Below are 26,252 nucleotides of genomic sequence, written 5' to 3'. Positions count from 1 at the left end.
CTGCATCAAGAGGAAGGGAGATGGGCAGCAGCACTCATTAAAAAAACCTAAAAACACACCTAAAAAAGGGCTAAAATCAGCACAAACCCCAACAGCAATTAGCTTGTTGCCATAGGAATAGGTTCAGTGTTATGGCAGCCAGACAAGTGGGTCCTGTAGGCTGATGTCCTTCCGGTAAACTTGGGAAAATCATCAGCTTTTAATTACAAATCTGGGGGAACATCAGATATTAGTGTTTGTACTGCCACGTTACAGCTTGGCTCTGGTTAAGGCTTCCCTTGGCTCCCAAGGTGCTGGAAGACAAACATGTATTTTCTTTTCATTTCAAGATAGCTGAAAGCCATGGCCTAAGCAATGATGAGAACTGTATGTGATTAGGAATAAATGAATAAAACATTCTTAAACAAACAAACAGAAATCCCCTGGACTCAAATCCCCAACCAGGACCCTGAGAAGCCAGAGAAATGCAGCACTGGTGGAAACCATTGGGCCAGCAAGCCTGAATCAATCAAACCTGGTGCTCCACAGCAGAGTGGATTCACAGGCAGCACCTGTGAAACAGCCAGCAGGGCACAGGGGCTGCATTTGGGGGTCTGGCACAGAAATTTCTGGGTCACAGCACAGTGTGCAGGTTGATTTTGCCCAGTCACAAGGCATGGTGCAGACTGGCTGCTTTGAGCTCAGGCAGATTTAGTGACATCCATTGAGGCAGCCCTTGTTAACAGCAGGGATCCTTTGGCCTGAGCAGCACATGCCACAGTCACACTCACAGCACGTGAAGGAGCCCTTTCCTTTATTCACCTCCCATTTCCTGCCCATCTGTTCCAGCAGCAAACTCCCTGTTCTCATAGTGTGTGGGGGATAAATGGAGAGGGAAGGAGCAATCCCTCCCCTCCACTGTCTCTACTTCTCCATCACACAGTATCAGCATCATTTCACCCTGCTCCTTCCAGGAAGGGGGAAGATTTGCAGACACAGTCCTTCTGTTGAAAACCAGCTTTTCCACAGAAAGCATGGACAGAATTAACAGCACCCTCAAGCAAGGCTGGACATGCAGTTTGCACAAAAAAAAAAAAATAAAAAAAAAAAATAAAAAAAAAATCAATCCAACTGTGCAGGGAGAACTGCCTCCCCTGGGTAAATGGCATCCCCAGGCAACTTTGCTCATTAAGAGGAGATCAGCTGCCACAGCAGGTGGAGGAAGGAGAGATCCAGCACAATAAAGCAAACCTCCCTGCTCTGATTTTGTTGTTAAGGGGATAGAAGGGAATGTGAGGAGGCTGAAAAACAACCACTTAAGCCTGAGCACAGAACCAGGCTGGGCTCAGCCCCCCTGTGCCACAGCACAGGCTACTCCACTCCAAAGCGCCCCGAGGAGCAGCCCTGGTGCTCCCTCTTGCTTACCCTTATGCAATGAGATCAGAGCCACCTTGTGCAGGCTGGAGCCAAGGCAAGAACCAGCCAGAAGGGCCAGAACTGCACAGGCACCCCCCACCAGCACCTTGGGTGCTGCAGGGTGAGTGCAACCAGCCAGCTCAGCTGTGGGCATCACAAATCTTCAAAGCTCTTCCCCTCTGCAAGCCTTTTTCCATGCTTCTGGTTCTGCCCCGAGCTCATGTGTGAGGTTTTGCAAAGAAAAGGAAGCACATTAGCCCCAGCAGTTTGATGGCTCATTGATGGTTTCCTGGAGCCAGCTCCTGCCATCACCTCACAGCCAGAGCCTGCTGATGTGGGTCAGTACCAGAGCCTGAGGACAGGCACAGGGTGTGGGGAACCCACCATGGCTGGCCAAGCTCTTCCCAGTGCTGGCCTCTCCTCGTGGGCCCTGCAGAGCTGCAGCCCTCCTGAGTTATAAACACGCCCAGTGCCAGATGAATCAGCCCTGCTTCCCCCCAGATTTACAGCCAGGACACGGGCAGTGCTGCAGGGGAAGGTGCAGGGAGGGGCTTGCACCATGTGAAAACAATGTCATTGTTTTGCTGGGCACACTCACCCCCTCCAGCAGGAATGCTCCAGCTGGAGAAGTGAAGCTGAGCACAGACCATCCTCCACAAGGCCCATGCAAGGTGCACAGAGCCACAGCAGACGTGTGGGCCCTCTCTGGCCAGGCCCTTCAGCAGCTTTCCAGCAACACAGTGGAAACTGTGGGTGTCAAAGACACTGACTCAATATACTGCAATTTAAAACAAAACTAATCTAGTCAGTTAAAAAAAAAGAATCATCCTGAAGATTTACTTTCCCTCTCCTCCTGAAAAAAATCAGATTACCAGGTCCTTGGCTAAGATCTGCTTTGCTGGAGGGGTGGAAACCTTGACAGTGGTCACACTTAAGGAGTAACAGATGTTCCCTTCCTTCCTTCCTTCCTTCCCAGCTGAACTCCAGGGTGTGCAGGAGACCTGATGTGCCAGATACTCTGGTGAGGAGCATCCCAGGGACACTTCCAGACCCACAAAAGCAGGGGGCAGCCAAGGAGGATGGACATGGCAAAGGCTGTGCTTGGCTGGGCTGGAGCTGACCTGGCCACCAGCTCTGCCCACATCACCAGGGGTGGGAGCTCACCTTCCTTCACAGCACAGGAATGGAAAACAGCAGCTTGGGAGGGCCTGGGAAGGGGCTGACCTGCCAAGAAAGACTTCATGCTGAACCAACCAAATAAATAAATAGAGTGATTTTCCCCCAGCCAAGCAGAACTGCTAACAAACCACCTTTCTGTGTGACACATTTAGCAGTGCTTTGAGAAAATCAGGGAGGCAGTAAATCCATTAGCACAGAAAAGCCTCATCTTCCAACCCTGACAGCACACTGTCAACACTCAAGATTTTCATCTGTAGAATAGCTTTAAAGCCACAAACTCACAGATACCTGGAGTGTTTCAAAAGCAGATTCAGCAGAATGGGATGGCTGTTGATCCATGCAGCTGTGTTCAATGGGAAACCCAAACTGTGTTACAGGAACACAGGCCCTGCTCCCAGGAGCTAAAACTCCCTTGACTGACACAGATTTGCCACTATGCAGAAGCATTGTAGGATGGCTTGTGCCAAATTTGTTTAAAAACTCCTCCTCTGTTACCGAGGGTGCATCAAACACCAGCATGTGTTAGGACTGGGCTAATGTGTGCTCCCAGATTAATGCATGCTCCCTGGGGCTGCTGGCCTGCTGCCATCAGGGCACACTGCTGCCTCCTGTTCATCTTGGTGTCCCCCAAGAGGCTTTTGCAGAGGTGCATTTCAGCTGGCTGGCCCAGCATGTGATCCCTGGGGTTATCCCTCCTCCAGGGCAGGACTTTGTCCTTCTTTCTGGAACTTCAGGAGATCTCTGTTGGCTCATTCCATCAGGCTGGTGAGGCCCTTCCTAACAGCAGCACAACCATCAGCCCTGTTCCTGGTGTTATCCACAAAACTGCCCCTTCAACCAGGCCATTAATGCAGGTGGAGCAGTGACTGGCTTCCAGCTGGATTTTGTGTCTCCATTCACAACCCACTGAGCATGGCAAATCAGGCAGTTTTTGCCTCACCTCCCCATCCACTTCTTGGGCCTGTACTTCACCAGTCTGCCTAGGAGGATGTTACAAGAGAGTGTTGAAATAAAGTCAATAAACACCCACTGCTCTCTCTTCGTTTACCAAGCTTGTTGTTAGAGTTTTACACACATCAAGGACTGTGACATGAGAAGGTGCAATAAATAAAGCAAACATTTTCCCAAGCTGTCTACTCATCACAACCCAGACATAAGTAGTAAGGTGTGTTTGGGGTTATTTAGAGTGAGCAACATTGTGTGTCTGTGGGTTGTTTGTATTTCTGTTTCAGGATGAAAATACAGAGATAAGAATATCCATATATCATCAGACAGACAGAATCTGGTTCCCTCACCTGTATTTCTAGATGCTGCCTTAAACCAAACAACAGATGCAGTAGATAGATACTGTGAAGGCTCATTTTAATCAGCATTCACCTGCATTCAGTTTACAGCAGAAACACTGGCACTGGGTCAAGTTACATCACACCATTCTGGCAGCATTTGAATGCCTCCCACTAATGCATCAGACTTTCTCTCTTGGCCTTCCTTTTCATGGGGTTAGAAGAACATCTTGTTCAGAAGATTTGTATAGTGTATACAAAAATCATACAAACAGGTTGATGCTTCTTTGTTAAAGCCTTGGGCTCTTGGCCTCTTGCCTGAGCTCCATCCCAAGAGAACAATTCACTCCACATTAAAGAGGCCTTGATCTGAGTCTCACCGATGGACAGGGCTGCTACAGGCTGACTGATCTATTCCACCCAGAGGAAGGAAGTCAGCTTGGAGAGCTCTTGCTACACTGACAGCCCCCACTAAAATCTTTATCCCCCTGTGAGAGCCACACACGAGCAGCTCCTGGTGACAAGCAAGAGCAGCCTTGGACTTTCTGCCCTGATGTGCACTCAGGACTCACAAAATGGCTCAACACAGCTCCCATGGCCTCCAACCATTCCCCCAGGCAAGGGCCCCTTCCACACACCCCAAAGGCAGGAGTTCAGCTAGAACACAAACCATAATCTTTTTTCTTCTTCAGCCCCAAAATTTAGCCAGTTCTTTACCTATCTGCTAGCCCACCCATCCACAGCCCACCCCCTTGGACCATAATATCCCAGTCTGGGCACACTGGGCTGGACAAGACCTTCCTCACAGCTGAGTACCCCCACTGCATCCCAAGCCAGGAAATATCCAGTTTTCCATTCAGAGACAGGCTTTAAGACTGGGGAACACTATTTCTTTTCTATTTACAGCTAACAAAATCTTTGCTTTACAGCAGTCAAAATACTTCATATGAACTTTTCTCCGTGTTGTGGGTAGGAAGAGAGCTGAAAAAAAGCAAACCAGAATAGTTTACTCAGGGAAACACAGAAATTGCATTTGCTAGCACAAAGTCATTTTGACAGAGATCTTCTGTTTGTCTTTCCTGGTTTAACCCAGACTGACAGATCTAGGGCCTAGTTTCCTTGAAGTCAGTGAGAAAATTTCATCAATATTCTGATAATTTGTTTCTCAGATGGAAATATCACAGAATATGTGTACAATCAGTTAAAAAGTGTAATTTAAGAAGCAGTTTTTCAGGTTGAAAATTGTGTTTCAAACACAGACATTAACATCATGAGGGCTTTGGAGGGCTCAGACAGCTCTAGCAACGAGCAGAGCATGAGAGGTCCTGTGCAAACAGGGACAGTGAATTCCCCAAAATGAGTTTGTTGGCAAAGGCAGCACAATTCCCTCCTGATTTATTTCTACAGTGAAAAAGACATTCAACAGCTTTCCAGCATTGAGACATTTTCACCCCTCAGTCCAAAAAGGGCTTAGAGCTACTTCTGCCCAGTTACTGTACATTTCCACAACAGTGTGGAGCCTTGGCAGGCTTCTCAACCAGCTGGTCAGCCTCAAATCCACCAAAATGTGAGGAATAAAATATTTTTTCCTCCCAAATTTCTGAGCAGCTGTTTCTCAGGAAAGACTGGCCACTTTCAATGAATCTGCAAAGCTGCTGGGTGGGACACAGACAACACCACTTTAACCTTGCTCACAAAGCCAAGGGTGCCTTCACCTCTCTAACGTGATTTTAGGAGGGATTATTCCTTATCACAGAGGATATTTCTTGAGTTAAAATAAACAGGCCTTCTAGAAATGCAAAAGAAATGTCTAAGGAACTGTTTGCTCTCTTCGTGTCATTGTCCCTTCTGTATTTTTTCAATAAATTCACTTTGGGAAACATCAAGGTTATTTCCATAAACCCATAAACCTTCCCAACAAGGACCCCATAGAGCTACTGAGATCCCTGTGCTACTCTGTCCTCTTCCTTCTGCCTGCCTTTGGCTATGCTGCATCAGCCCTTCCTTGCACTTACAGTGGATTCCCCCCGAGCTGCTGATGAGCCACATCCATTCTCATTCAGGGCAAGATACATGCAGCAACAAAAGGATTTGGTTTTTGTTGTGTTTTGTGGGTGTTTTTCCCCCCATCAGGCTGGCCAGATGAATCAGCTCAGAGGGTGGTCTGACAGTCAGAGCCAGCACAGAGCAACCAGCAGCAGAGCCTGCCTAGGGCAGAGCAGGTCCTGCAGTCCCCTCTCCAGTGTTTGGCAGCTCAAGGTCCCCCACTCTGATGACCCAGTTAGGAACCTCACTGGCTCCAACCTGCCCTTCAGGCTCTCACTGGACTGGAAACTGTCAAGGTCAGACTTTCCCACTACTTTTTATCTCATTATTCTCCCTACCTCTGGCATCTCTTAATTGGAAACCACCCACACACCCAGCTCATGTGACAGCTCCGTCCACTAACGTTTAACAGTTGAATTTTTCCCTGATCTGTTGGTTCAGAGGCACGTTTTTGTACACAGTAACACTCCAGAATATCAAACCTAGTTCAGGTGGGGAAAAGTCTCTTGTGAAGCCCATTGCTTCCCAGCAGAAGGTCTCTGCTAGTTAATATTGTTCCTGATGCTCATCACTCAAACACACCTTCAGTGAGTCCCAGTGCAGTCCTGAGCCCTGCCAGGTCCCAGGTAGCCAGAGCATGCACTTCTCACTAAATCCTCACAGGTTCTGTCCTCCCATTATCCTCACTACCAAGCCAGACAAGAAAGCCACTGAAACCCAACCAACCATAAAGAATCCCCACAAAACCACCACACTCAGAACCTCCCCCAGGCTCCCTCCTGGCTCTCAAACCAGCAGCAGGGATGCTTGGCTGGACTCTCAGCACCAGCAAAGTGCCTGACAGCCCATGGCCACAGAAGAACAGCTCCTTTTCCAGGAGGGAGGCTCTGTGGCAGGGTGCACTCCTGTGCTGCCAAGCCCCTCACACTGCCCAGAGCACACCCAGGAGGATGCACTGCTGCCCCTCCTTCCCCAGGCCAGTGGCACCAACCAGAGCACGCTCCTGCCAAGGAGCAGGTTCTGCTGCTCCCTGCACAGCTGCCAGGCTAATGATGGCTTATTTTCAGGGACAAGCTCCAAGCCCAGCTGCTGCTGCTGCTGCCAAGCCCTGTCACAACAGAACATCAAGCACAGGACCCTGCCAGGTGCTTTGGCTGCCTGCCCCCCTCCAGGAGCTGCTCTTCTGCTCTGCATCCCTTCCCACCACATGCTGTGTCTCACAGGACCACAGGCATGCCACAGGAGGGTCAGGAGGGTCTTTGGGCACTTTTGCAATGTTATTGGTGTCCAACCCTTCTGGAGTCCCCTGCCCTGTGTGACAGTGTTCACAGGGGTCTTGGGATGAGGGAAGAGATGAGGATTTGACTCCATGTTTCAGAAGGCTTGATTTATTATTTTATGATATATATTATATTAAAACTATACTAAAAGAATAGAAGAAAGGATTTCATCAGAAGGCTGGCTAAGAATAGGAAAAGAAAGAATGATAACAAAGGCTTGTGTCTCGGACAGAGTCTGAGCCAGCTGACTGTGATTGGCCATTAATTAGAAACAACCACATGAGACCAATCCCAGATGCACCTGTTGCATTCCACAGCAGCAGAAAACCATTGGTTACATTTTGTTCCTGAGGCCTCTCAGCTTCTCAGGAGAAAAAATCCTAAGGAAAGGATTTTTCCTAAAATGTGTCTGTGACAGCCCTGGGCACAAGGGACACCCCTCTCTCCCCCTGCCAGTCCAGCTGGGGGTTTGGGCCCCTACCTGGGCAGGGCCTTTCCAAGGCTGTCAGGCCACTGTGGCCCAGCCTGGAGGGACACACAGCTAACCTGCAGTGCAAAAGGTTCCTACAGATGCATAAAAAAAAAAGAGGGAAGTTTCACCCTGACAACCAGTATGAGGTACATGTGCATCCCAGGCTCTCACTGTTTGCCACCTCATACAGATCTTCTATCTTCATACCCTAAATGGGTTTCAGGTTATTGGAAAGCTTATTTACTTCTGCTGGGCTTGGATCAGGCCCCTCCTAGGTAAAAAACCCAACAGCTAATGGGCATGCCACATACATGGAGTTTCCACTCCTATTAGCAGGCTTCACTGGGACAACACAATTTTCCACCCATGCATTAAGCCAGTCCAATACTGACATCAGCTCATTTCCATTGATCCTGATTACATAATAGTGACTTAATTCTCCACAGAATTGAATTTTCCATATGTTTGGATCTTTTGCAGTTGCTACATGACTTCCTTGTTCCCTGCTGAATTTATAATTTATTATCTCTTTGTCCTATGCTTAAAAAGTATGGCCTTTGCTGCAAGCAGAAAGTTCTACAGATTTTTTTGGGTTTTTTGTTTCCTGATACGTTTATCACATCAATTTCCTTCCATCTAAGAGACCTCCATACAGTATGGACATCCCTAGAGCTCAAAGGATTGCCCCCAATTGTGGAGTGAAGTTCCATTCTGTTACATACATTAAGAGCAGCTAATACCCATCATGGCACCCAGGTCCTTAGGTACATTTACTGTTATTTATAATTCATAAACATTGATTTTATGAGATCTAAGTGTTGTCCAAAAACCCCAGGTGATTGTAAAGGTTACAGTTTTATGGCTGCAGATGAAAATTCTCACTGCATGTGTCCCACCCAACAGGGAGGAATCTGTAAAACTATCCACTCAGAAAACACCCAGTAACACCTCTGGCTCAGCTCATTTCCTGGAGGACTGGAGCCCACATTTCCAGTCTCTCTGAGAACTTATACATTTCCAGTGCTACTCACAAGAAAACATTTTTCCTTTAACATTCATGCAATGCCACTGGGTAAAGCCATTAATTTTCACAATCTTCTTTTATAGCAAAGGCAGCTCTATGCACTCAGGACAGAAGTAAACTGGAACAAGGGAACATCAAAAAGACATTTTAAACCATTCAATTGGAAAGGCTTGAATTCAGGGAAAAGATATAATCTAAAGGAAGGATCCCTGGGTTGAAAAAGCCTTTTCTGTGGCAGGAGAGCCACTGCCCACAGTAAGGCTTTTTAAATATAAAATTAACCATCTGCTCCTTCATAGAAAGGAACTCCTTCTGCCTCTGCAGGCCTTTGAAAATGGGTGTTAGTTCCTGGAAATGTATCAGCAACACAAATCATCATAATGGTATGTGCAAAGGGAAGCTGGAGAGGAAGAGAAGGATGTGATGACATCTGGGAGCTCTCAGCCCTCTCCAGTGCAGGATGGGCAGCAGGTGCCACCTCCCTCCCACACAGCCCAGCATGAGAGCACCTGTGGCCCTGCTCCCTTCTCCTCGAGGAAGGAGCACAGTCCTTCTGTTCCACACCTGCCAGAGGTCATTCCCAGCTGCTCACCCTGCCAGAGGCTGCTGGGGCTGCCCAGGAGCTGCAGGGAGCCCTCCTGTCCTTGGTGCCTGCCTGAGCTCAGCCAGCGCCTGGCCAGACCTTGCTGCCCTCCAGCCACGCTCTCAACACTTTCTGCCTTCAAGCCTTGAGCCCTCTCCAAGCACAGCCTCTGCTCTCACTCTCACAGCAAATTGACAAGCTGCACTCTGACACTGCAGTGGGACAGCCACAGCCTGCTGAGGGCAGGTGGCTCTGACCCAGAGCCAGGACAGCTCTGATTTGGGGACAGCAGGGAACGTGGGTAGCTGCATCCTCAGCACACCTCCTGATACAGACACTCTGTCTCCAGCTCTCACATCACAGCACTGGCTGCTCTCTGGCATCAGTGAAAATGGCTTTTTGTTTGCCTTGCCAAGCAAGGAAATTATCTGATTCTCCCATTATATACATCCAATCTGAGTAATCTGATGCCCTTACACATCACACCCATAAGGGTAACAGGACCTTCCAGACCATGGAATAATCCTTAGAAGTACTGAAGCAAGTGACCTCACTGGGAATATTTTGCATTCAAATGGGGAGACCATCAGAAGATGCACACTCTCCAGACCATGGGATGAACTAGATGACCTAAAGGATCTTTTCTCTCTCTAGGAGGAGATATGTCACCTCCAAACCTGCACAGCTTGGGCCACCTAATCAGACTCCTATTTTGTAACAAATTCTGTGACCAGGGCTACAAGACAGGCCAGGTGAGTCCTGCTCCCAGGCATCACTGAAGCACCTGCACATCTTCAGCATCCCAAGTGAGCCCACTTGACAGAGCTCTGCTACCCAACAGACTGGCTCCCTGCCCCAGCACCCTGCTCCCATCACTGCCCAGGCTGTCAAGTCAAGCCAGCAGAATAAGAACCTTGTGAAAATCAAGAGCTGCCTGCTGGTGAGAAGGGGAACTAACGCCAGAGATGGTGCAGGTGAGGAGGTGGGATTGCGAGTCTGAGGAGAAATAAACTTCTCAGCCTCAGCAGAAACAAACTCTTAGCAGCAGGATACTTCACAAGGCAACTGTGCCAAAGAAGCCCCCATCACCTCCTGCATGCAGCCACCAAGAAGAACCAGGACACATTCTTCAGGCACAGACCCCTTTGTTAGCTTACACAGGACAGCGGCGCAGAGCAAAATGACGAATCAGGGGCTGGATGCAGAATAAAGCTGCAGAAATAATGAGCACCAGGGACACTTTGCTTCCCCACTGGGGACTGCCAGCAGCCCGAGGTGTGGAGCCAGATGTGTTTCACCACATCCCCAGGACACTGGCCACGCCGCAGGGCCCTCGCTCCACGCGGGTGTGCAGCAGAGACCCAGGCGTGCTGCAGCTGTGTTTGTTTGGCCAGCTGCAGTGCCACAGAACACAGCTGCATTGATCAGGGCTGTCACCTGGCTCGGGATGAAAGCAGCTCAGTAGCAGGGATCTGGCCATCCCTGCTCTGTGCAAGAGGAGCCAGCCCAGTGACCGAGCGGGGTCTGAGCGCGGCCGCCTCCTGAGCCAGAGCTCTGTCAGAGGTGACAGAGGGGATGAGGCACCGGGGCAGGGTGAAGGGCAGGCAGCAGAGATGGATTATGGAGCCTGACTTGAGGCCAGGAGATCCCAGTTTTCATCCTGGCCCCACCTCTGGCTTGAGCTGCACTGCAGGAAGTCTTTCCCCTTCCTGCTTTGTCCACACTGCTCATTATTCCTATCGCAATTGGAATGATCTTACCCCACCCCCCGTCCTTTCTGACTTGAGGAAAACTCTTGGCAACCAATATCAGAAACGGGGTTTTTTCTCTCTTCAGAAAAGCCTCCACACTTCATTTCCGATGTTTATGGTTTTCATTTTCACATAATATATGCTATGACTGATGTGTCAAAGCCATCATAGCCTAAATCTCCAGGTTTCATTTCTAAATGCACTATAAAGAATTGCTCCCTGCTACTGATTGAGTCATCTTCTCTAGATCAAAGCCTGTCCTGCTCAAACTGAAACAAAACAGTTTGGTATTCGACTCTTTCATCTAGAAGCCAGTTCTGTCTGTGCTAAGCAGCACCTCCCTTTCCATATTCAAAATAGAACATTTTCCTTCCTTCTGTCAGTATGATGGCAGAGCAGGCCTGCACATTTGTGAATAACCAACAAAAAAACAACTGTATGAATGAGGAATGGCAATCGTGCCATCAATGGGTGAAAGAAAATTTGAAATTCCATCCCAGAATCCGGGATAAGCAAGCATTCCCAGCAGCACTATTCCATCAGAAGCTGGAAAGGCTTCAGCCTAGAGGATCAGGGAAGGTGACAATGTCCTTGCTGAAGTGTCCACAGATGATTTGGCTGCATTTTCACAGAGTATGTCTCCAGTGTGGCAGAATCTCCTCATCTTTCATGGTCCAAATAACTAACACAGTCCAGACACTGGTCTGGAGCAAGGGTCAGCCACGTCAGTGCCTTTAGCACCTGGAATTCTGAGCATGTCTGCCTGGCTAAGGACTTGTCAGCTCTTCATCCCTCCTCTATAACAAATCAGCTTTAATTATGTTAAATTCAAAGGCATCTTTATGAATTGCACCAGAGATACAGTTAGGTAATGGATCAGTAAAAATTGGCAAAACTTGCAGTCAATCCAGTGTAAATCTTAGACTCAGTCTGATCTTTGTGGTCAGCCCACTGACTATGCTGGAATGACACCAGGAATTAATTTGGCCCTTCCCACCTCATCTAAATGTGGGCCAACAGACATGCATGTTTATCAGGAAAAACAAGAACATATGCTGGAAACAGAGCATTTCCAAAAAAAACCTCAATCCAGCATGGGAACAAAAGCCAACTGCAAAGATTTTGTAGCTAACCAGAATGTCAGAGTGAGATTGTCTGATCAGGGTTAAATGTTAGAAGAATACCTTAAAGAAAGCCCTGGAGCATCATCCAGACCTACACATTTTTAATGGAGACACCGAGCAGCCAAAAGTGTAAGAATGTGTGACCTGGAAGGGGTACCCAACAGTCCATGGCTCTTATCCTGGTTTTGGGACAATGCCAGTTCCAAAGGGACAGCCAACAGCCTATGTTAACCATGAGGATGGTCCATTTTATCCCCTGCACAGCACTAATAGGACACCCTATTTATGTTCTTCAGTCCCTCTCACACAACGTACTCAACGCCCATCTGTGCTCCTGTCAGTCCCCATGGCTTCAGCATTCCTGTCAGAGCTGTAACTGACCATCACAAGAATAAAAGACTCACCATAGCTGAAATGGTATCAGCAGCAAATGAAAAACAAAACAAAACAAAACAAAAACCAGCATATAAGCTTAGGGGATTCCATTATTTAGGCCAAAGAATTGAAGGAAGGCTGACGTAGCCAATCCAAAGAAACACCAACGTGAAATCCTGTGCTGTTCCACACAGATTTCCAGCCAGAGCCAAACCTTGCCTCTGGGTGCTGCCCCTGCAATTCAGGCCATGCTCTGGCTGTGGATTCAGTAGGGATCAAATGGATGAACCTGCCCTCTCCCTTCCTACAGCACTCCAGGTTTTTCAGCCTCAGCATGGCCCAGAGCTTGCTGCCTTTATTTCTAAGTACAATAAAACTGTCACTGCTCTTTTGGTTTAAGAGCTCCAGTGAACTATCAGAATTAAAAATAAATCATTCTGTTTCGGGGAATGTTGAGCCTCCTGGGTCTAGAAAGCATTTGTTTCTCTTCTCAGCCAGACGTGGGAATTCAGCCTTTAGGATAAAGTATGGGAATTTTGATTGCCATTTCACTTCCCCCCACTCTGCCAACTCCCACTTCAATTTCCAGAAATAGATCTCGTCTACACTTAGAGAGCATCTGTTGGAAGAACCTGATAGGAAAACTACACTGGCAGAAGTTAACCAGTGCAGGATGCCAACAGGCTCAGGCTTCAAGCACCCTCACCCAGGTCTGCTCTGCTTCACACACTGCCAGCTCACACTGGCTCAGCACAGACCAGTGCAACCCATACAAAGAGAGTCCATCAGTATTTTGGCATTTCCTGGTGATTAAAGCAAGAGCCTGTTGAGAGTGTGACAGGCCACCAGGATCCAAGTGCTCGGATGACAGACCACATCAGCAGCGTCTCCAGGGCTGTGGAGCACAGTCAGACAGAATTACAGTTCAATAGCCCAGAAATCAAGAGTATATGTTGGCATAATTAATACACTTTGTGATTGATTTACTGGTGAATTTTCCTAGAACCAGACCTTGGAGCTCACATGGACTCAAACATAAGCCAAACCACACTTGGAGCATTGATAATTTTCTGACACACTTTAATCAGTTACATGGTCTGCACAGAACTGTATTAGGGCAGCCAGCACCAAACAAGTCAATAATTCCTTTCAACAACTGGAAGACAACCTAGTTTCCAAGAAGCATCATCTCATGAAGGGGACAATTTCAAAACTCTAGCTATAGCAAATTAAACTGATGTGGCACATAGGCAACTAGATAATATCATCAGCTAGCACTGCTCATTAGAGAAAGGCAAGAGACTGTGCATGGATTTGTGTGTGCTTCCTGTAACACGACTAGTAGAGAGAAAACAGAATAAAGTTGAAGCAATAATGAAAATCTGTGTTTATATAAAATAATACCATGCTTAACTCAAGAATAAATCATTTACAAGTGTTGTTTTGCTAAATAGTTTGGTAGCTGACTTCTGTTGAAACAAGACAGGCCCTTGTGAGCAGAAACTGATTATATTATTAACTCCTTACTGTTATGATTACTTAAGTTATAGACAGAATCCAGTAACCCTTGGTTAGGACCATGATGAAAGTTCAGTCCTCATGTCTTCCTACAGCTTTTTCACAGCCTGGCTGGAGGAGGCATTGCTGGATGAACTGGTGGGTGAAGGGTGAAGAAGCTGCTCTGCAGACATGACTGACTTATTCCAGAGGTCATTGGCTTTTAGGTCACTGTGACGCTGCACTGGCTTTTAGGGCTTTTAGTCACTGTGACCCTGCACAGGCTCACCAGCAGCTGCATTCAGCTCTGACACTGCTGCTCAGAGGAGCAAGACACACAAATAAGTGTGGAGCACAAACAGTGGTGTGGGAGAAAACCAAAACCATCCAAAACTGTCACATGCACATTGCACTGGTGACTGCACAGCTCTGGGGCACTTGTGACTGTCTTCCAACGAGACAGGTGAGGTTGCTGAACTCCAAAAGCCCCTGCAGGCCCTGCTCTGGCTACACCTAGAGCCCCAGGCACCCAGTGCAACGTGTCCCAGATGAGGTAAACAACCCACATGGACTGAAAAAATCCAGGAGGAAAAGCACGTAGCCACCCTGCTGCCCAGGAGACTCCAGACCCCTGCAGCAGTGGATGGTGCAGCCAGAGCCACTGTGCCAGTGTGTCCCTGCTGTCTGTTACCTCAGGCTTGGGGAGGAGGGCTCCTGACCACTGGAGGCAGCCAGGCTTGCCTGGCACCTCCACTCAGACCTAGAGTACACAACTTCACACACAAAAGCATCTCTTAGCAAGAGAGATGCAGCCCTGTGCTTGTGTACTGAATTCCCAAACAGGGGGAAAAAACCCTGGCTGTGGCTGGGTGATAGGAATGCACATCCCACCCCTCTGCCCAGGTAACCACAGCAAGGTAAAGACAGCTCAGCTGCTTTGTTAACTGAGCTCAATTAATCTGAGTGTTCTCTTCTTCTTTGTCACATTTCAGCAGCTACCAGGACCAAGCAATCCTTCAGCAGATGTGGAACTGAATGCTGTACAATCTGTACACTACAATCCCAGCTTGCTGCCTGATGCTGCATTCCCCAGAGCCAGGGAGAAGTCAGAAAAGTATGACAATAAAAAGAGCAGACGTTCCCACCACTCAAGACTACGTGGCACATTTTTAGAGACTGCAGTGGAACACAAAAGATCCTTGAAGATGCTGGGTTTACACAAAGGAGACAGGACGTGCTCCCCAGGCAGGCAGCCTGGATGGAGCTGCTGATGGGGTGGATGGATGGAGCAGACAGCCTCCAGCTGCCACAAGCCACTGCACAAGTCTGGGCTGGCCCCATCTCCACTTTTAAATTCAGCCCCAACTCCCACAAGTGCTGGCCCCCTACGTGCTACAGCCACGTACCTGTTGTTACCAGCAGGCACCCAACAGTCTCTCTGCATTCTACTGATTTCAGCTCCTTCCCAGCAGGACCATCAGAGTTAGAGCTGCTTGGCACTGGGACTGTCTGAACAAACCCATGGGTTCCTTCCAGAGATGACAAACTGACAGTGCTACTGGAAGGCTGCAGCTGGCTCGGGTGCATTCCTCAGCAGAAGAAAGCCCCAAATTTTACACACACTTGTGGAGGACTTTCAGCAAAAGCCACTTGTGATATCATGTGGCCTTGTGCAACTCAGGTTCTCTTTGAGCCAGCTCGTTCTTCCCAGCCTCAATAGCTGTCACTCTCTGCAGTGACAAACAGCAATGATGAGATCTGCAGAGAGACTCTGGATCAGAGATCCCTCTGCAGATACCTTATCTCGTCTCCCAGGAGCTGCACACACACTTCCCCTCAGCACCTGCCTGGGCTGGCTGCCTCAGAGCACACACAGGCTGCAGGACAGAGATCCCCTCCTTGCAGCAGACCAAGACTTGCTCCCCTTCTCGCTCAGGCCAAGAGGGAAGGGCTCCAGCACACACTGTAAAAGAATCTCCTGGCTCAGAACCACCTCTTTCAAAGCACTGCTGCCAAAGTGTTATGCAAACTTCTTCAAAAGGCATCCCAACTGCTTAGCTGCCACCTCTACACTCCAAACTCAGTGCCAGCTCTGGAAAGCCTCATTAATTATTAGCAAAATTGGGAATCAAAAGATTTTTTTTTAAAAAAGATTCAGTCTCCTACAACACAAAAGGAAGTAAAAAACCTCACATGCATCACACCAGTGCTGGGGGCAGTTACTGCTCCTGGTTATCTCTGGAGGAGATTCCTACACTGAGAAGTAAGAAGCCCACAGGCTAAACTGCCAGCTAGGACTTGTGAATCCCTATTTCCCAGGCTTTTCTAAGCTTTGTGCTATAATTTTATCCTAAGCAGATCCAAAGTGCAAAAAGAAAAAAAAAAGAAAAAGAAATAAATCAGAAATTCTTTATGCAACACAGAGCACAGTCCACCCAAGGAGGGGAAATACTTTTATTAAATTGCAAGTGGCCAAGTCTGTATGTTATGTGGGAGTTTCAGTCTGATCCCATAATTCTGAGATATTTACTTCCAGACAGAGCTGTTTACAACCAAAGACAACACTGCCATGCTCCAAACCATCCTCAGGCTTGCTTTCTATGGAATTCTGCCCATGCAGAAAGCGACAGGTCAGCGGAGGGGCGGAGGGGAAATGTATTTTAATAAGTCCTGGCCCTTGTCCTTTGAACTTCAGACCAACCCAGCACATTTCCCAGGCCTGTGGCAGGAACTGCCCTGCTCCCAGCTCCTCAGGCAAGGGCTGCTCTCCCAGCCTGGCCCACCAGCCCCAAGGGAGGCCACTCTGGGTGGCTGCAGCCCTGGCTGTCCCCTGTCCCAGTGGGGTTTGGGCTTGGGGGGCACAGTGCCAGCACTGCTGCACTGAGCTGTGCCAGGGCCCCAGCTCCTCTGGCCACCCTGAGCAACTCCTGTTTGTCTTGGAGGCTTTTCCCTCCCAAGGCTCTGCTCCCTGGATTCAAGTAAATCTAGTAATTTTATTTAAAAAAAAAGTAGTAAGAACGTTGGGTACCAGGGTATTAGCGGCTTCCTGCTGAGCACTTCTTTCGTTTGTGAGCTCCTGCAGTCATTCCTTCAGTTCACACAAGGTTTTTAGCCATGCACCATGGCACACAGCAAGAAGTTTAATCCCTCTTCTTCACAGGGCTGCATAGCTCTTCCAATGGAAATGCCTTCTCTCAGCTGCTACCAGGGAATTTGCCAGTTCACTTCTTCCCAATCCACCACCACCCCAGGAAGTGGCTCATGAGCACCTGCACCAGCAGTTCCTTGGAACAAGACCCTGTCAGACTCATCTCTGACCCACAGAGCTGTGCTGACAGGCTGCTGCACAGACTGGACCAGTCTGTCTTGTCTGTTGACCCAAAAGAAAAGCACAAATGACTCAACTTCAATGATGAAGTAAACAATAATATGCAGGTCATCAAACTGGCTGTGTGACTGTAGGATCCCAATTCACCTGTTGGGTCTGGATCTGTGCTTCAGCCAGACAGCTTCAAAGAGGAACACCCATGCCCTGGGTGCACATGCTCTGCATCCCCTCTGATCATAGGTGCACCTCTTAATTTTGGTTCCCCAAGATGTCCCCTACAGCTCTGGGCTCTCTGGTTGCTATTGCCTGAAGATGCACTTCCCTGCATGACATTAATCCTGCCTGTCCACAGGGTACAGCAAATTAGAGTTTACAAAGACTTCTCAAAAGAACAGGATCCCTAATTTCCCTTGATCTAGGGAGGATGGTTGCAAGGACAGAATTGGCCATTGATGAAGGAGCTTGGGATTCGGGTCCTGAATTTGCCATGAAATCTTAAGGACTCAGACAAATCACTAAATCCTTCATATGTACTTTATGTTGAGATGGAAACCTTGAGGAACACGTATGCAGCTGAGCAGGTGTCCAGAATTCAGATTTTAAAGCCTGTGTGGCTTTGGTGCTCACGAGCTGCCCAGTTGCCTGCCTGCCCCCAGCCCTCCTTGCTGCTGGAGCTGGCAGAGCCAGCCATGCCCCAGCTAGAGCAGTACAAGCACTTTTGCATAGACACTCCCTGTGCTGCTGCCTGTGGGTGTTCAGTGAAAGCCATCAGTGAGAGCCCAGGAACAATGCCCTCATTCAGGCAGAGCCTCCAGCCCCAGCCAGGCACACAGAGCCAGCTCCCAGGACAGGGGAAGCTGTGGGGAGGAAAGGGTTTTGCTTACACACAAAGGTAAAGGAAGGGCAAAGATGCCCTAGATGCCCTTGTCTAGAGCACTTCAAAAGCAGATGCCCAAAGGCTCAGAGCTTGTAAGCTATAGCTTTTATCCTCTTATTTTCCCTTCTTTTAGGAAGGAAGCGTCTCTCCTGGCTTTAGGAGCAGGGCTCTTGGCAATTTTGGTAGTGACACAGATGGGGCACAGACCCCAGAGCAGCAGGGGTACTGCTCCCTTGCCCTTCATTCCATGGATCCCTGCCCCTTGCTCACAAGAGATGGAGGATCCCCAGGGATCATTTTGGGGTATCAAAAGGAGCCCCCCAAACCTGGCATTTACACGCACACCTCCCAAGGGCCATGGCTGCTGATGGAATGGGGCTGAAGCCAGCATCCCCAGAGCCCATCTGCAGTGAGCCTGTCCTGGTGTGGGGAGCACTGGAGAGCCTTGTGTGCACATAACACAGCTCAGAGCATCCTCGTGTGCCCTGTCTGAACAAGAAACGCAGCTGTGCTAGAACAGACAGAAGGGCTGCACTGGCACAGGTGGGATGGCTTGGAAGGGTGGGCATGGCAGATGTTTGAGACAGGCTGTGGTTTCAGTTCCAGAAAAAAAAGCTTCATGTCCTCAGGCCCTGCAGAGTAAACAACTCTGCACTCCTGCTGCCTACTCCCCAACAGAGTCTGTTCCATTCTCCAAAACCAAGCAGGGTCTCTCTCCCATAAGTGAGAGTTACTGTGTATGTTATGAGGTTATGCATGACACTAATTTTCATCTGCATTTAAAAGAAGGCTCAGCCCAGCAGCTGGAAGCTGTACTGGGTTTGGCACAGAGCAGTACATTGCCCTGCTTTCTCCAGTTGCCACACCAAGACAATGAGTTAGACACAACAGCTGTGTGGACAATCAGCTGGGGAGAAACCACATATGTCTGCAGACAGACCAGATTTTGTTCATATGAATCAATCCATTTGCAGCTCTGATTAACAACAGTTTATAAAGCACCTCAGATTCTTACTAGGGTTTGTCCTTCATTCATGTCTCCACTCTTCAGTCTAACCCCAAGCATATCCCTTTGTATGTGCAAGAACATGTGCCCTAGTCCTAAACAGACCCACCCCCTTTGCCCTCCCAGTTAAAACATGTTAACTTAACAAGCAAACACTTCTTTCTACCAAGTCACCATTTTACTCCTTATCAACACTAACCTGTTGATTTCTGTTAAGAAGACAACCTCTCCTTCATGGGCAAACAATGTTCATCTCCTTGGAGGAGCACTGCAAACATTCCCAAGGACCCTCTGACAAGGAATGTGAAGCTTGAATCTTTGCTCAACAGAGATAGTAAAACATGAATGCCAAACACTTCTCTTTGAAGAATTGGGCTGGAAGCTGCTCTGATTACCATTACAGACCTCTAACACATTTAAAACACAGTAATAATTTTACAAAACTCTCCATGCTCACATCACTTAACATTTTGGACTATGAGCATAGGGCTGCATCACCCATGACTGAGGTGTCAGTCTGAGAGCACTTGACAGAGATGGCAGGTAAATGAAGGTGTCCCCAGCACATCCCTCAGCAGCAATACTGCCCTCAGCACCTCCTGGGGTCTGCAGATGCTTGGTCACAGACCAGCCAGCCATGTCTGACAAGCGTGGTAAGGAGCAGGCAAGAAGCCATAATGCCCCTAGAACAGGGAGCACAGGCTGGGACAGCTGCCATATTCAAAGGCAAAACACATGGGAAGGGGGTGAGAGCACTCACAGGAAATAGAGGAGGAGCAAGAGACCAGCAGCCCTGTCCTTGTCACTGCAGTGACCACCCTGCAGTTCTCCCTCTCGTCCCCTTGGGCTGCTGGGTCTGCTGCTCTTTCTGCCTCACACACAGTTCCTAATCACAGGGAGAAGGTGCCTTTGTAAACAGCATCTTCACCAACAGCAGACATTCTTTAGGGCAGCCTGGCAGGAAAAAAAACAACCCCTTGTGCACTTCATGATTATCCTTCAGAGCTTCAGCAGCCTGAGAGGAGTCAGGAGGCAGCAGTGTCCTCCTGTGCAGCTGCCCTTGTGACCTCATTTGCAGTGGCTGGGAAAGGAAACCCATTCCCAGGAGAGTTTCACAATCTCTCCCTCACTTCCCACCATGCAAGTCCAACAGCCTGAGCTCTTCCCACTCCACGGGTCCCACCCTGCCAGCCCCAGCTCTGCACACTCCACCCAGCAGGATTCCTGTGGCTGCTTCACCTCCATTGAAACAGCAGAGACACCTGCACGTGCCACCTCAGTCTGGATTATTGCACATCCCTGCCCGTGGTGAATGGAAGGATGCTGCTGTTTGCTGATGATTGCAAACTTAATTTCATAAGCAGTAGGACAGATTTTGTAGTCAAATTCATTTTCATCAGAACACCAATTCATTGCTCAACAGCCCTCTTTGAGTCCATCCACCTCTATCATTCCAGGATTTCCCTGCACAAGCACAAGTGGCAAGGATGAAGACTTCCCATAGCAAGGCATCAACAAGTTATCCCCACCAGAACAAGCACATATCCCTGGTGCTTATGAATAACAACCCACTTGTCTGCCCTCTCCAGCTGCTCCTCAAGGCTCCCAACTCCCCCAGCCCAGCCTTCCCCCGCACCTCACCAGCTCCAGGTCACTCCCCACACTGGGGACACCTCCCAGGCACTGACCCAGCTGTGCTGTCACCTCTGGCTGCCCCACAGGGCTGGTGGTGCCTCATTACCACCCCTGCTCCCACACCAACACAAAAAAAGCCCTGGCAGGGCTCTGCCATCAGTTGTGCTCGCTATGTATTCATCACACATGTGCAGAACATCCCCGCTGCTCTGAGGGAGCAGTGTGCATATTTAAAAAGAAATTATACAAAACATAGCTGAATCTTAATGAATCTACTGCTTTGCTACTGGAACTGAATGGAATTGTGCAGACCCTGCCAGGCTGGAAAAAAAAAAAAAAAGAAACCAAACCAACTACACAATATTTGATTTGTAATATAATCCTTAAGATCGCTTTTGCAGTGTGTTATTATTGTGCTTATCAGGCACAGTTGTAAGGAGGAAAAGGATCAAAATGCAACAGGCAGCACAGTGCCAGCCCTGTCAAAATGCTAAAGTATTGCACAGTGAAAAAAACACCCAGTCCTGGCAAAAGTCAACTTCACACAAATGATACCTCAGCGTTAGGAAATGAGCTATTAGCTCAAATGCATCCACTGAGGTGTAAGCAAACCTTTCTGGCTTGACAGTAATAAGTACAAATGGGGTCTGCCAGAAATACCTTTGTTTAGTACCAAGTTCCCCACTGAAATGTTCGAGTTCCATGAGAAGGACAGCAGTTACAAGGACAGCAGTTACCCATTTCCTCCCAACAGGTAAAATTCACCGCAGCCTTACTCCTGCTGCACAAGGGGTGGATCCGCCTCCTCCAGGGGAGGTTTCTGCACATCAGCAGGAGCAGAAATCAAAGAGCACCCACACACATCCGAGTGCTCCGTGCCCGGGCACCTCATCCCACCTCCTCCCGCCTCAGCTGGCAAGGAGAGCTCATGTTTGGAAAGAGCCCAGGAGTGCCCACAGCAGCACGGACCTGGGATGTGCCAGTCTCGGTGCTCAGGACCGAGCAGCATCACGCAGGAAGCGCCAGAGCCATTGATTGAGGGGATGTAAATGGGCTGTGGGTGACAGCCAGCCCGGATGAGACCTGCCAGGGAGAAGGCTGGGAGCTGCTCACCTACCCTCTCCCTAACCACCAAAACTGTTTGTGTTTAGAAAACAGGACACTCAACGTCGTGCCTGTTCCGCCTGGGAGGGTGGGAAGCCCGCGCAGATGGGCGGCTTAGGACCAAAGACGGAACGGGCAATGCCAGACAACTGAGCGGCTCCAGAAACGCAACAAGCCGCTGCTTTTAAGTGGCAGAAGAAGGTCCCGATGTTCGGATCAGATAAAACGTGCAATTTTCCCACATCTCCCTCCTTCTCCTTCCCACCCCGTGCCCGGGGCAGGTACTCAGGGACTTCACATCCCCGGGTGGGACCTGCCCGCGCTGCCCCGCACCTTCCCCATCGCTCCCCCAGCCGGCGGGCACCGCTTCCCCTCCTTCCCCAGCTGATCCTGAACGGGCAGCGCTTCCCCTCCATCCCCAGCTGATCCCGGGCGGGCACCGCTTCCCCTCCACCCCCAGCTGATCCCGGGCGGGCACCGCTTCCCCTCCATCCCCAGCTGATCCCGGGCGGGCGCCGCTTCCCCTCCGTGCCCAAGCTGATCCCGGGCGGGCACCGCTTCCCCTCCATCCCCAGCTGATCCCGGGCGGGCACCGCTTCCCCTCCACCCCCAGCTGATCCCAACCCACGGGCGGGCACCGCTTCCCCTCCGTGCCCGAGCTGATCCCGGGCTGGCACCGCTTCCCCTCCACGCCCGAGCTGACCCCGGCCCCAGGGCGGAGATCGCCTCTCCCGGAGCCAGTTCCCGTCCCCACCGTCCGTCCGCCTTTCCTCGGCGGAGCGGGACCCCGCTCTCCCCGCCGGTCCCGCTGGCGGGACAGCCCCTCCCGGCCCCAGGACGTGCTCGCCCCGCTCTCACAGGGACCCTTCCCCGCAGCCGATCCCGGTGCCACTCTCGGGAAGCATCGCCTCGGGAGCTGCTCCCGCATCCCAGCGCCGCTTTGCGACGCGGGGGGACAGCATTCCTCAGGAGCCCGTGTCAGGGGTCTGTGACCCCCAAAGCCCACCGCCCCGCAGGTCCCCAGAGCCCCCGGCGGTCCCCGAGCGAGGACACGGACACGCGTGACGCCCCCATCCCCTCACCTTTGTACTTCTCCATGGCGATGAGCGGGACCGCAGCGCGGCGACCGCCGAGGGCTCCGGGACACGGCTCCGCTCCGCAGGCTCCGCTCGCAGCAGCAGCAGCAGCAGCAGCGCCGGCTGCCCCGGCCGGCCCCGCTCCGCAGGCTCCGCTCGCAACAGCAGCAGCAGCAGCAGCGCCGGCCCCGCCCGCCCGCCCCGCCCCGAGGCGCGCAGCTGGCCGGGATCGGCTCCGGGATCGGCTCCGGGATCCGGGCTGCCAGCGGCACCGGCTCTGCCGTGGGGAGAGAGCTGCGAGCGCCGAGCCGACCCTGCCCGGGCCGTGGGGCCAGTCCCCGAGGAGAAGCGCCGGGCACCGGGCGCTGGGATGAAGCGGGGAGCGGCTCCTGGGGATGCTCCGTGTTTGGGATGCTGAGCTCTGGCTGCAGTGCGGCTTTGGGCACGCTTGGGGAAGGCCCACGCTTTTGGGCACGTTTGGGAAAGGCCCCTCTTATCCCGGGATAGCCATGGGTGGTCCCGGTGCCATGAGCCCAGGCAGGAGCCTGGCAGACACACCTGGGCTTGGGGCTGGCAGGCTGGAAAGTTGGGTTCTCCTTCCACGCCGGGGTAGCTGTATCCCGGAGCCACTGAATGTGCACTCTTCTTTCCAGTGATTTCGTTAAGGTTTCCTGATAGCACCTGGCTCCTGGACAGAGCCAGTCTCACAGGGATGTGTCCCTCTCCTTGGGCTGCAGTGACATTTTTGCCTGATTGCTGCCGTGGCAACCAGAAATATCATGTCCAAAGTGCACAAATAGTCACACGTGGAGAAGTGGGCATCCAGTCTGACCTCAATACGAGGCACAGGTGACAGTCTGACCTCAGGCTAAAGTTGTGGAGACACTGAAGGAATTTAATGTGTGTATCAATAATGAGAACATTGAAAGTAACAAACAGCAAAGTCTATAAGGGTTATGGGGGAAATTTTATCTTCCAAATTAACACTGGTGTGGGGACTAGGGAGCCATACCTGTCTATTACAGGGCCTTTATGGCAAGAGGTGAGGCTAAGGGCCTGACCTGGGTGTGCAGCTCCAGTGTTCCTGTGGAAAAATATGCAATCATTACCTAGAAAATGAACTGCTCTCCTTGGTACCTGTAAGGTAAAGCCAACAGAAGGCTCACAGAATCTGTATTTGCCAGGTTTTGGAGCTGTCAGCCCACAAACCATTGACATCCATGGTCCAAGGTAGCCTGGAAAATGTCACTGCTGCACCCCAAGGCTCCATCATGTGGCCCTCCTTACATTTTCTGAAAATAGTCATAAGCCAGTTCTCCTGGCTCACATGGAGAGCAAGCAGCCAGGCTGGATGGAAGAGCCCTGTCCTGACACTCCTTGGGTCCCTGTGTGCCCCTCCTGTCCCCACCCTGCCAGGCAGGGCTTGGTGGGGGTGACACCTCTCAGAGGAGCTCTGTGGAACCAGAAAGGGACCTGGGCCACATGGGAGCTCTCCATACGAGAGCAAGGCTGCATAAAGAGCTATTGCCACTCAAGGGAGCTGAGGCTGGAGCATCTCTCACCTCTTGCCAGGGCACACCCACCACACAAGGAGACAGGAAAGCCAAGTGCCTGAACCATCATATCCAGCAAGCAGATAGCAGTCTGCAGTAAATGGAGAAAAATAAATAAATGTGCCTGCCATGTAGGAATACTTCTCCTAGGGCTCTTCCCAGCTGTTTCTTGGCTATAGCTTTCAAAATCTAGCAGGGTGGGCCTTGGCCTTGCAAACCTTTGAGGTGTGTCTCGATCTTGAAGCAGGTGAGCAGGCATTCTGAACTGAGCAAGGATAATTAAGGATAATACCAGTTACACAAACTAATTAAAGATGATTTTGAAAGATCAAAATGTCAGATACCTGTGATTCCTGTCTTCAGGACCCAGAGCCTTTACATTCCCTGCTTGTCCCTTCCTTCCCTTCCCATGATAAGGATGCTCTGGAATTCCAGGACTGCTGGTTAGGCCCAGGGCAATTGCTGAACAAGTGACAATGGACCAAAGAGTAATGCCAGAGGAATACAAGTTCTTCCTGTTTGCCCTCTTCTTCTTGGAGGAGGAAGTACCTAAAATACTTTGCAGTATTCTTTTTCAAACAGGCTGTTGTGTTCTGGGGTTTAATAAAACTGGGAAATACCCAGACCCTGTTTAGAATGAGGAATTAATGTTCCCAGTGTTGGTGCTGAACTCTAGATGTTTACCACTTTGCTCAAGTAGAGCAAACACAGCAAACTGGTTTTCCTGCTGGGACTTCTTGAAGCCAATAAAATAACAACCATCTACCTGTACACCCATGTATTCATTGCCTTTTTCCTTCTTATTATTAGTGATGCTTATTAATGATGATGATTATTGTCATTAATGATGACTCAGGTGTGAAAACCCTGGAGGGCCAAGCTCATCTTGTTTAATCCCTTTTTTATGTGGCTGACATCCTATCATTCAGTGCAGAGGTTCATACTGCAGTTGACATGTTTTGATCCTTTTTTCCCTGCATATTTATGCTGTACTGATAGGCAGTCTGGCTGCTAGTGAAACTGGCACTTTTGGCTAAAGTTTCCCTATACTATGCTGTGGCTTTCAATTCATGTCATTCTGCTTCTCTGGACTTACTGCCTTTAAGCTCTTTTGCTTCCTGTGAAACAGAGCAGGAATCAAGAATATATTTAGAAGCCTAAATGAAGTCTGTGAACAATTACAATGATTTGTAATTGTTTTTTGTAATTGCTAAATACCTTGTGTAGTAGCATAATCCAAATCATCTCTTTTCTCCACTGGAAATGCTAAACACTTTTCTAATTTCCCTAAGTACCCTGTGCAGGTGTACATTGTTTCATTAATATTGTTGATTATTATTATTGAAGTCTTTAATGTCTATATTTGTCTAAATAGACAAATGGCTTTCTTCTCTTTGCTTGCACTTACTTTGCTTTTTCCCTGGTTTAAGCTTGGCACAAAGTGTGGTGAAGGTTCTTGACCTCTCTGTGGTGAAAGCAAAGGAACCCTGCCTTGAGAACTTGTGTGCAGGTGCCCTCCACCGACTTCAGGGGAGTTGTGCTTGGTGGAGACTGTCAGGAAGAGCCACACCTGACCTGGAAAGTGCAGAGCTGCTCTCTGGGGTGTTTTCTCTCAGATATTGCTCAGATATTCCAGTTGCAGCAGTCCCCACACTTCTTCCTTT

At 49.7% G+C, this 26,252-nt stretch overlaps 1 protein-coding gene across 1 annotated transcript in view; it reads right to left on the bottom strand.

Moving 5' to 3' along the window:
- AFAP1L2 (actin filament associated protein 1 like 2) overlaps positions 1-23,174 on the bottom strand; it is a 67,007-nt gene extending 43,833 nt beyond the window's left edge. The window contains exon 1 of the mRNA XM_077182851.1: positions 23,042-23,174. Within this exon, the coding sequence (XP_077038966.1) occupies positions 23,042-23,057 (16 nt within the window). The 5' untranslated portion in view covers positions 23,058-23,174. The remainder of the gene's footprint in view (positions 1-23,041) is intronic.
- Positions 23,175-26,252: the final 3,078 nt, after the last annotated feature.

The sequence above is a fragment of the Agelaius phoeniceus genome, chromosome 9 (genome assembly GCF_051311805.1).
Source record: "Agelaius phoeniceus isolate bAgePho1 chromosome 9, bAgePho1.hap1, whole genome shotgun sequence".
Lineage (NCBI taxonomy): Eukaryota > Metazoa > Chordata > Aves > Passeriformes > Icteridae > Agelaius > Agelaius phoeniceus.
This window is presented reverse-complemented; position numbering and strand designations above follow the sequence as displayed.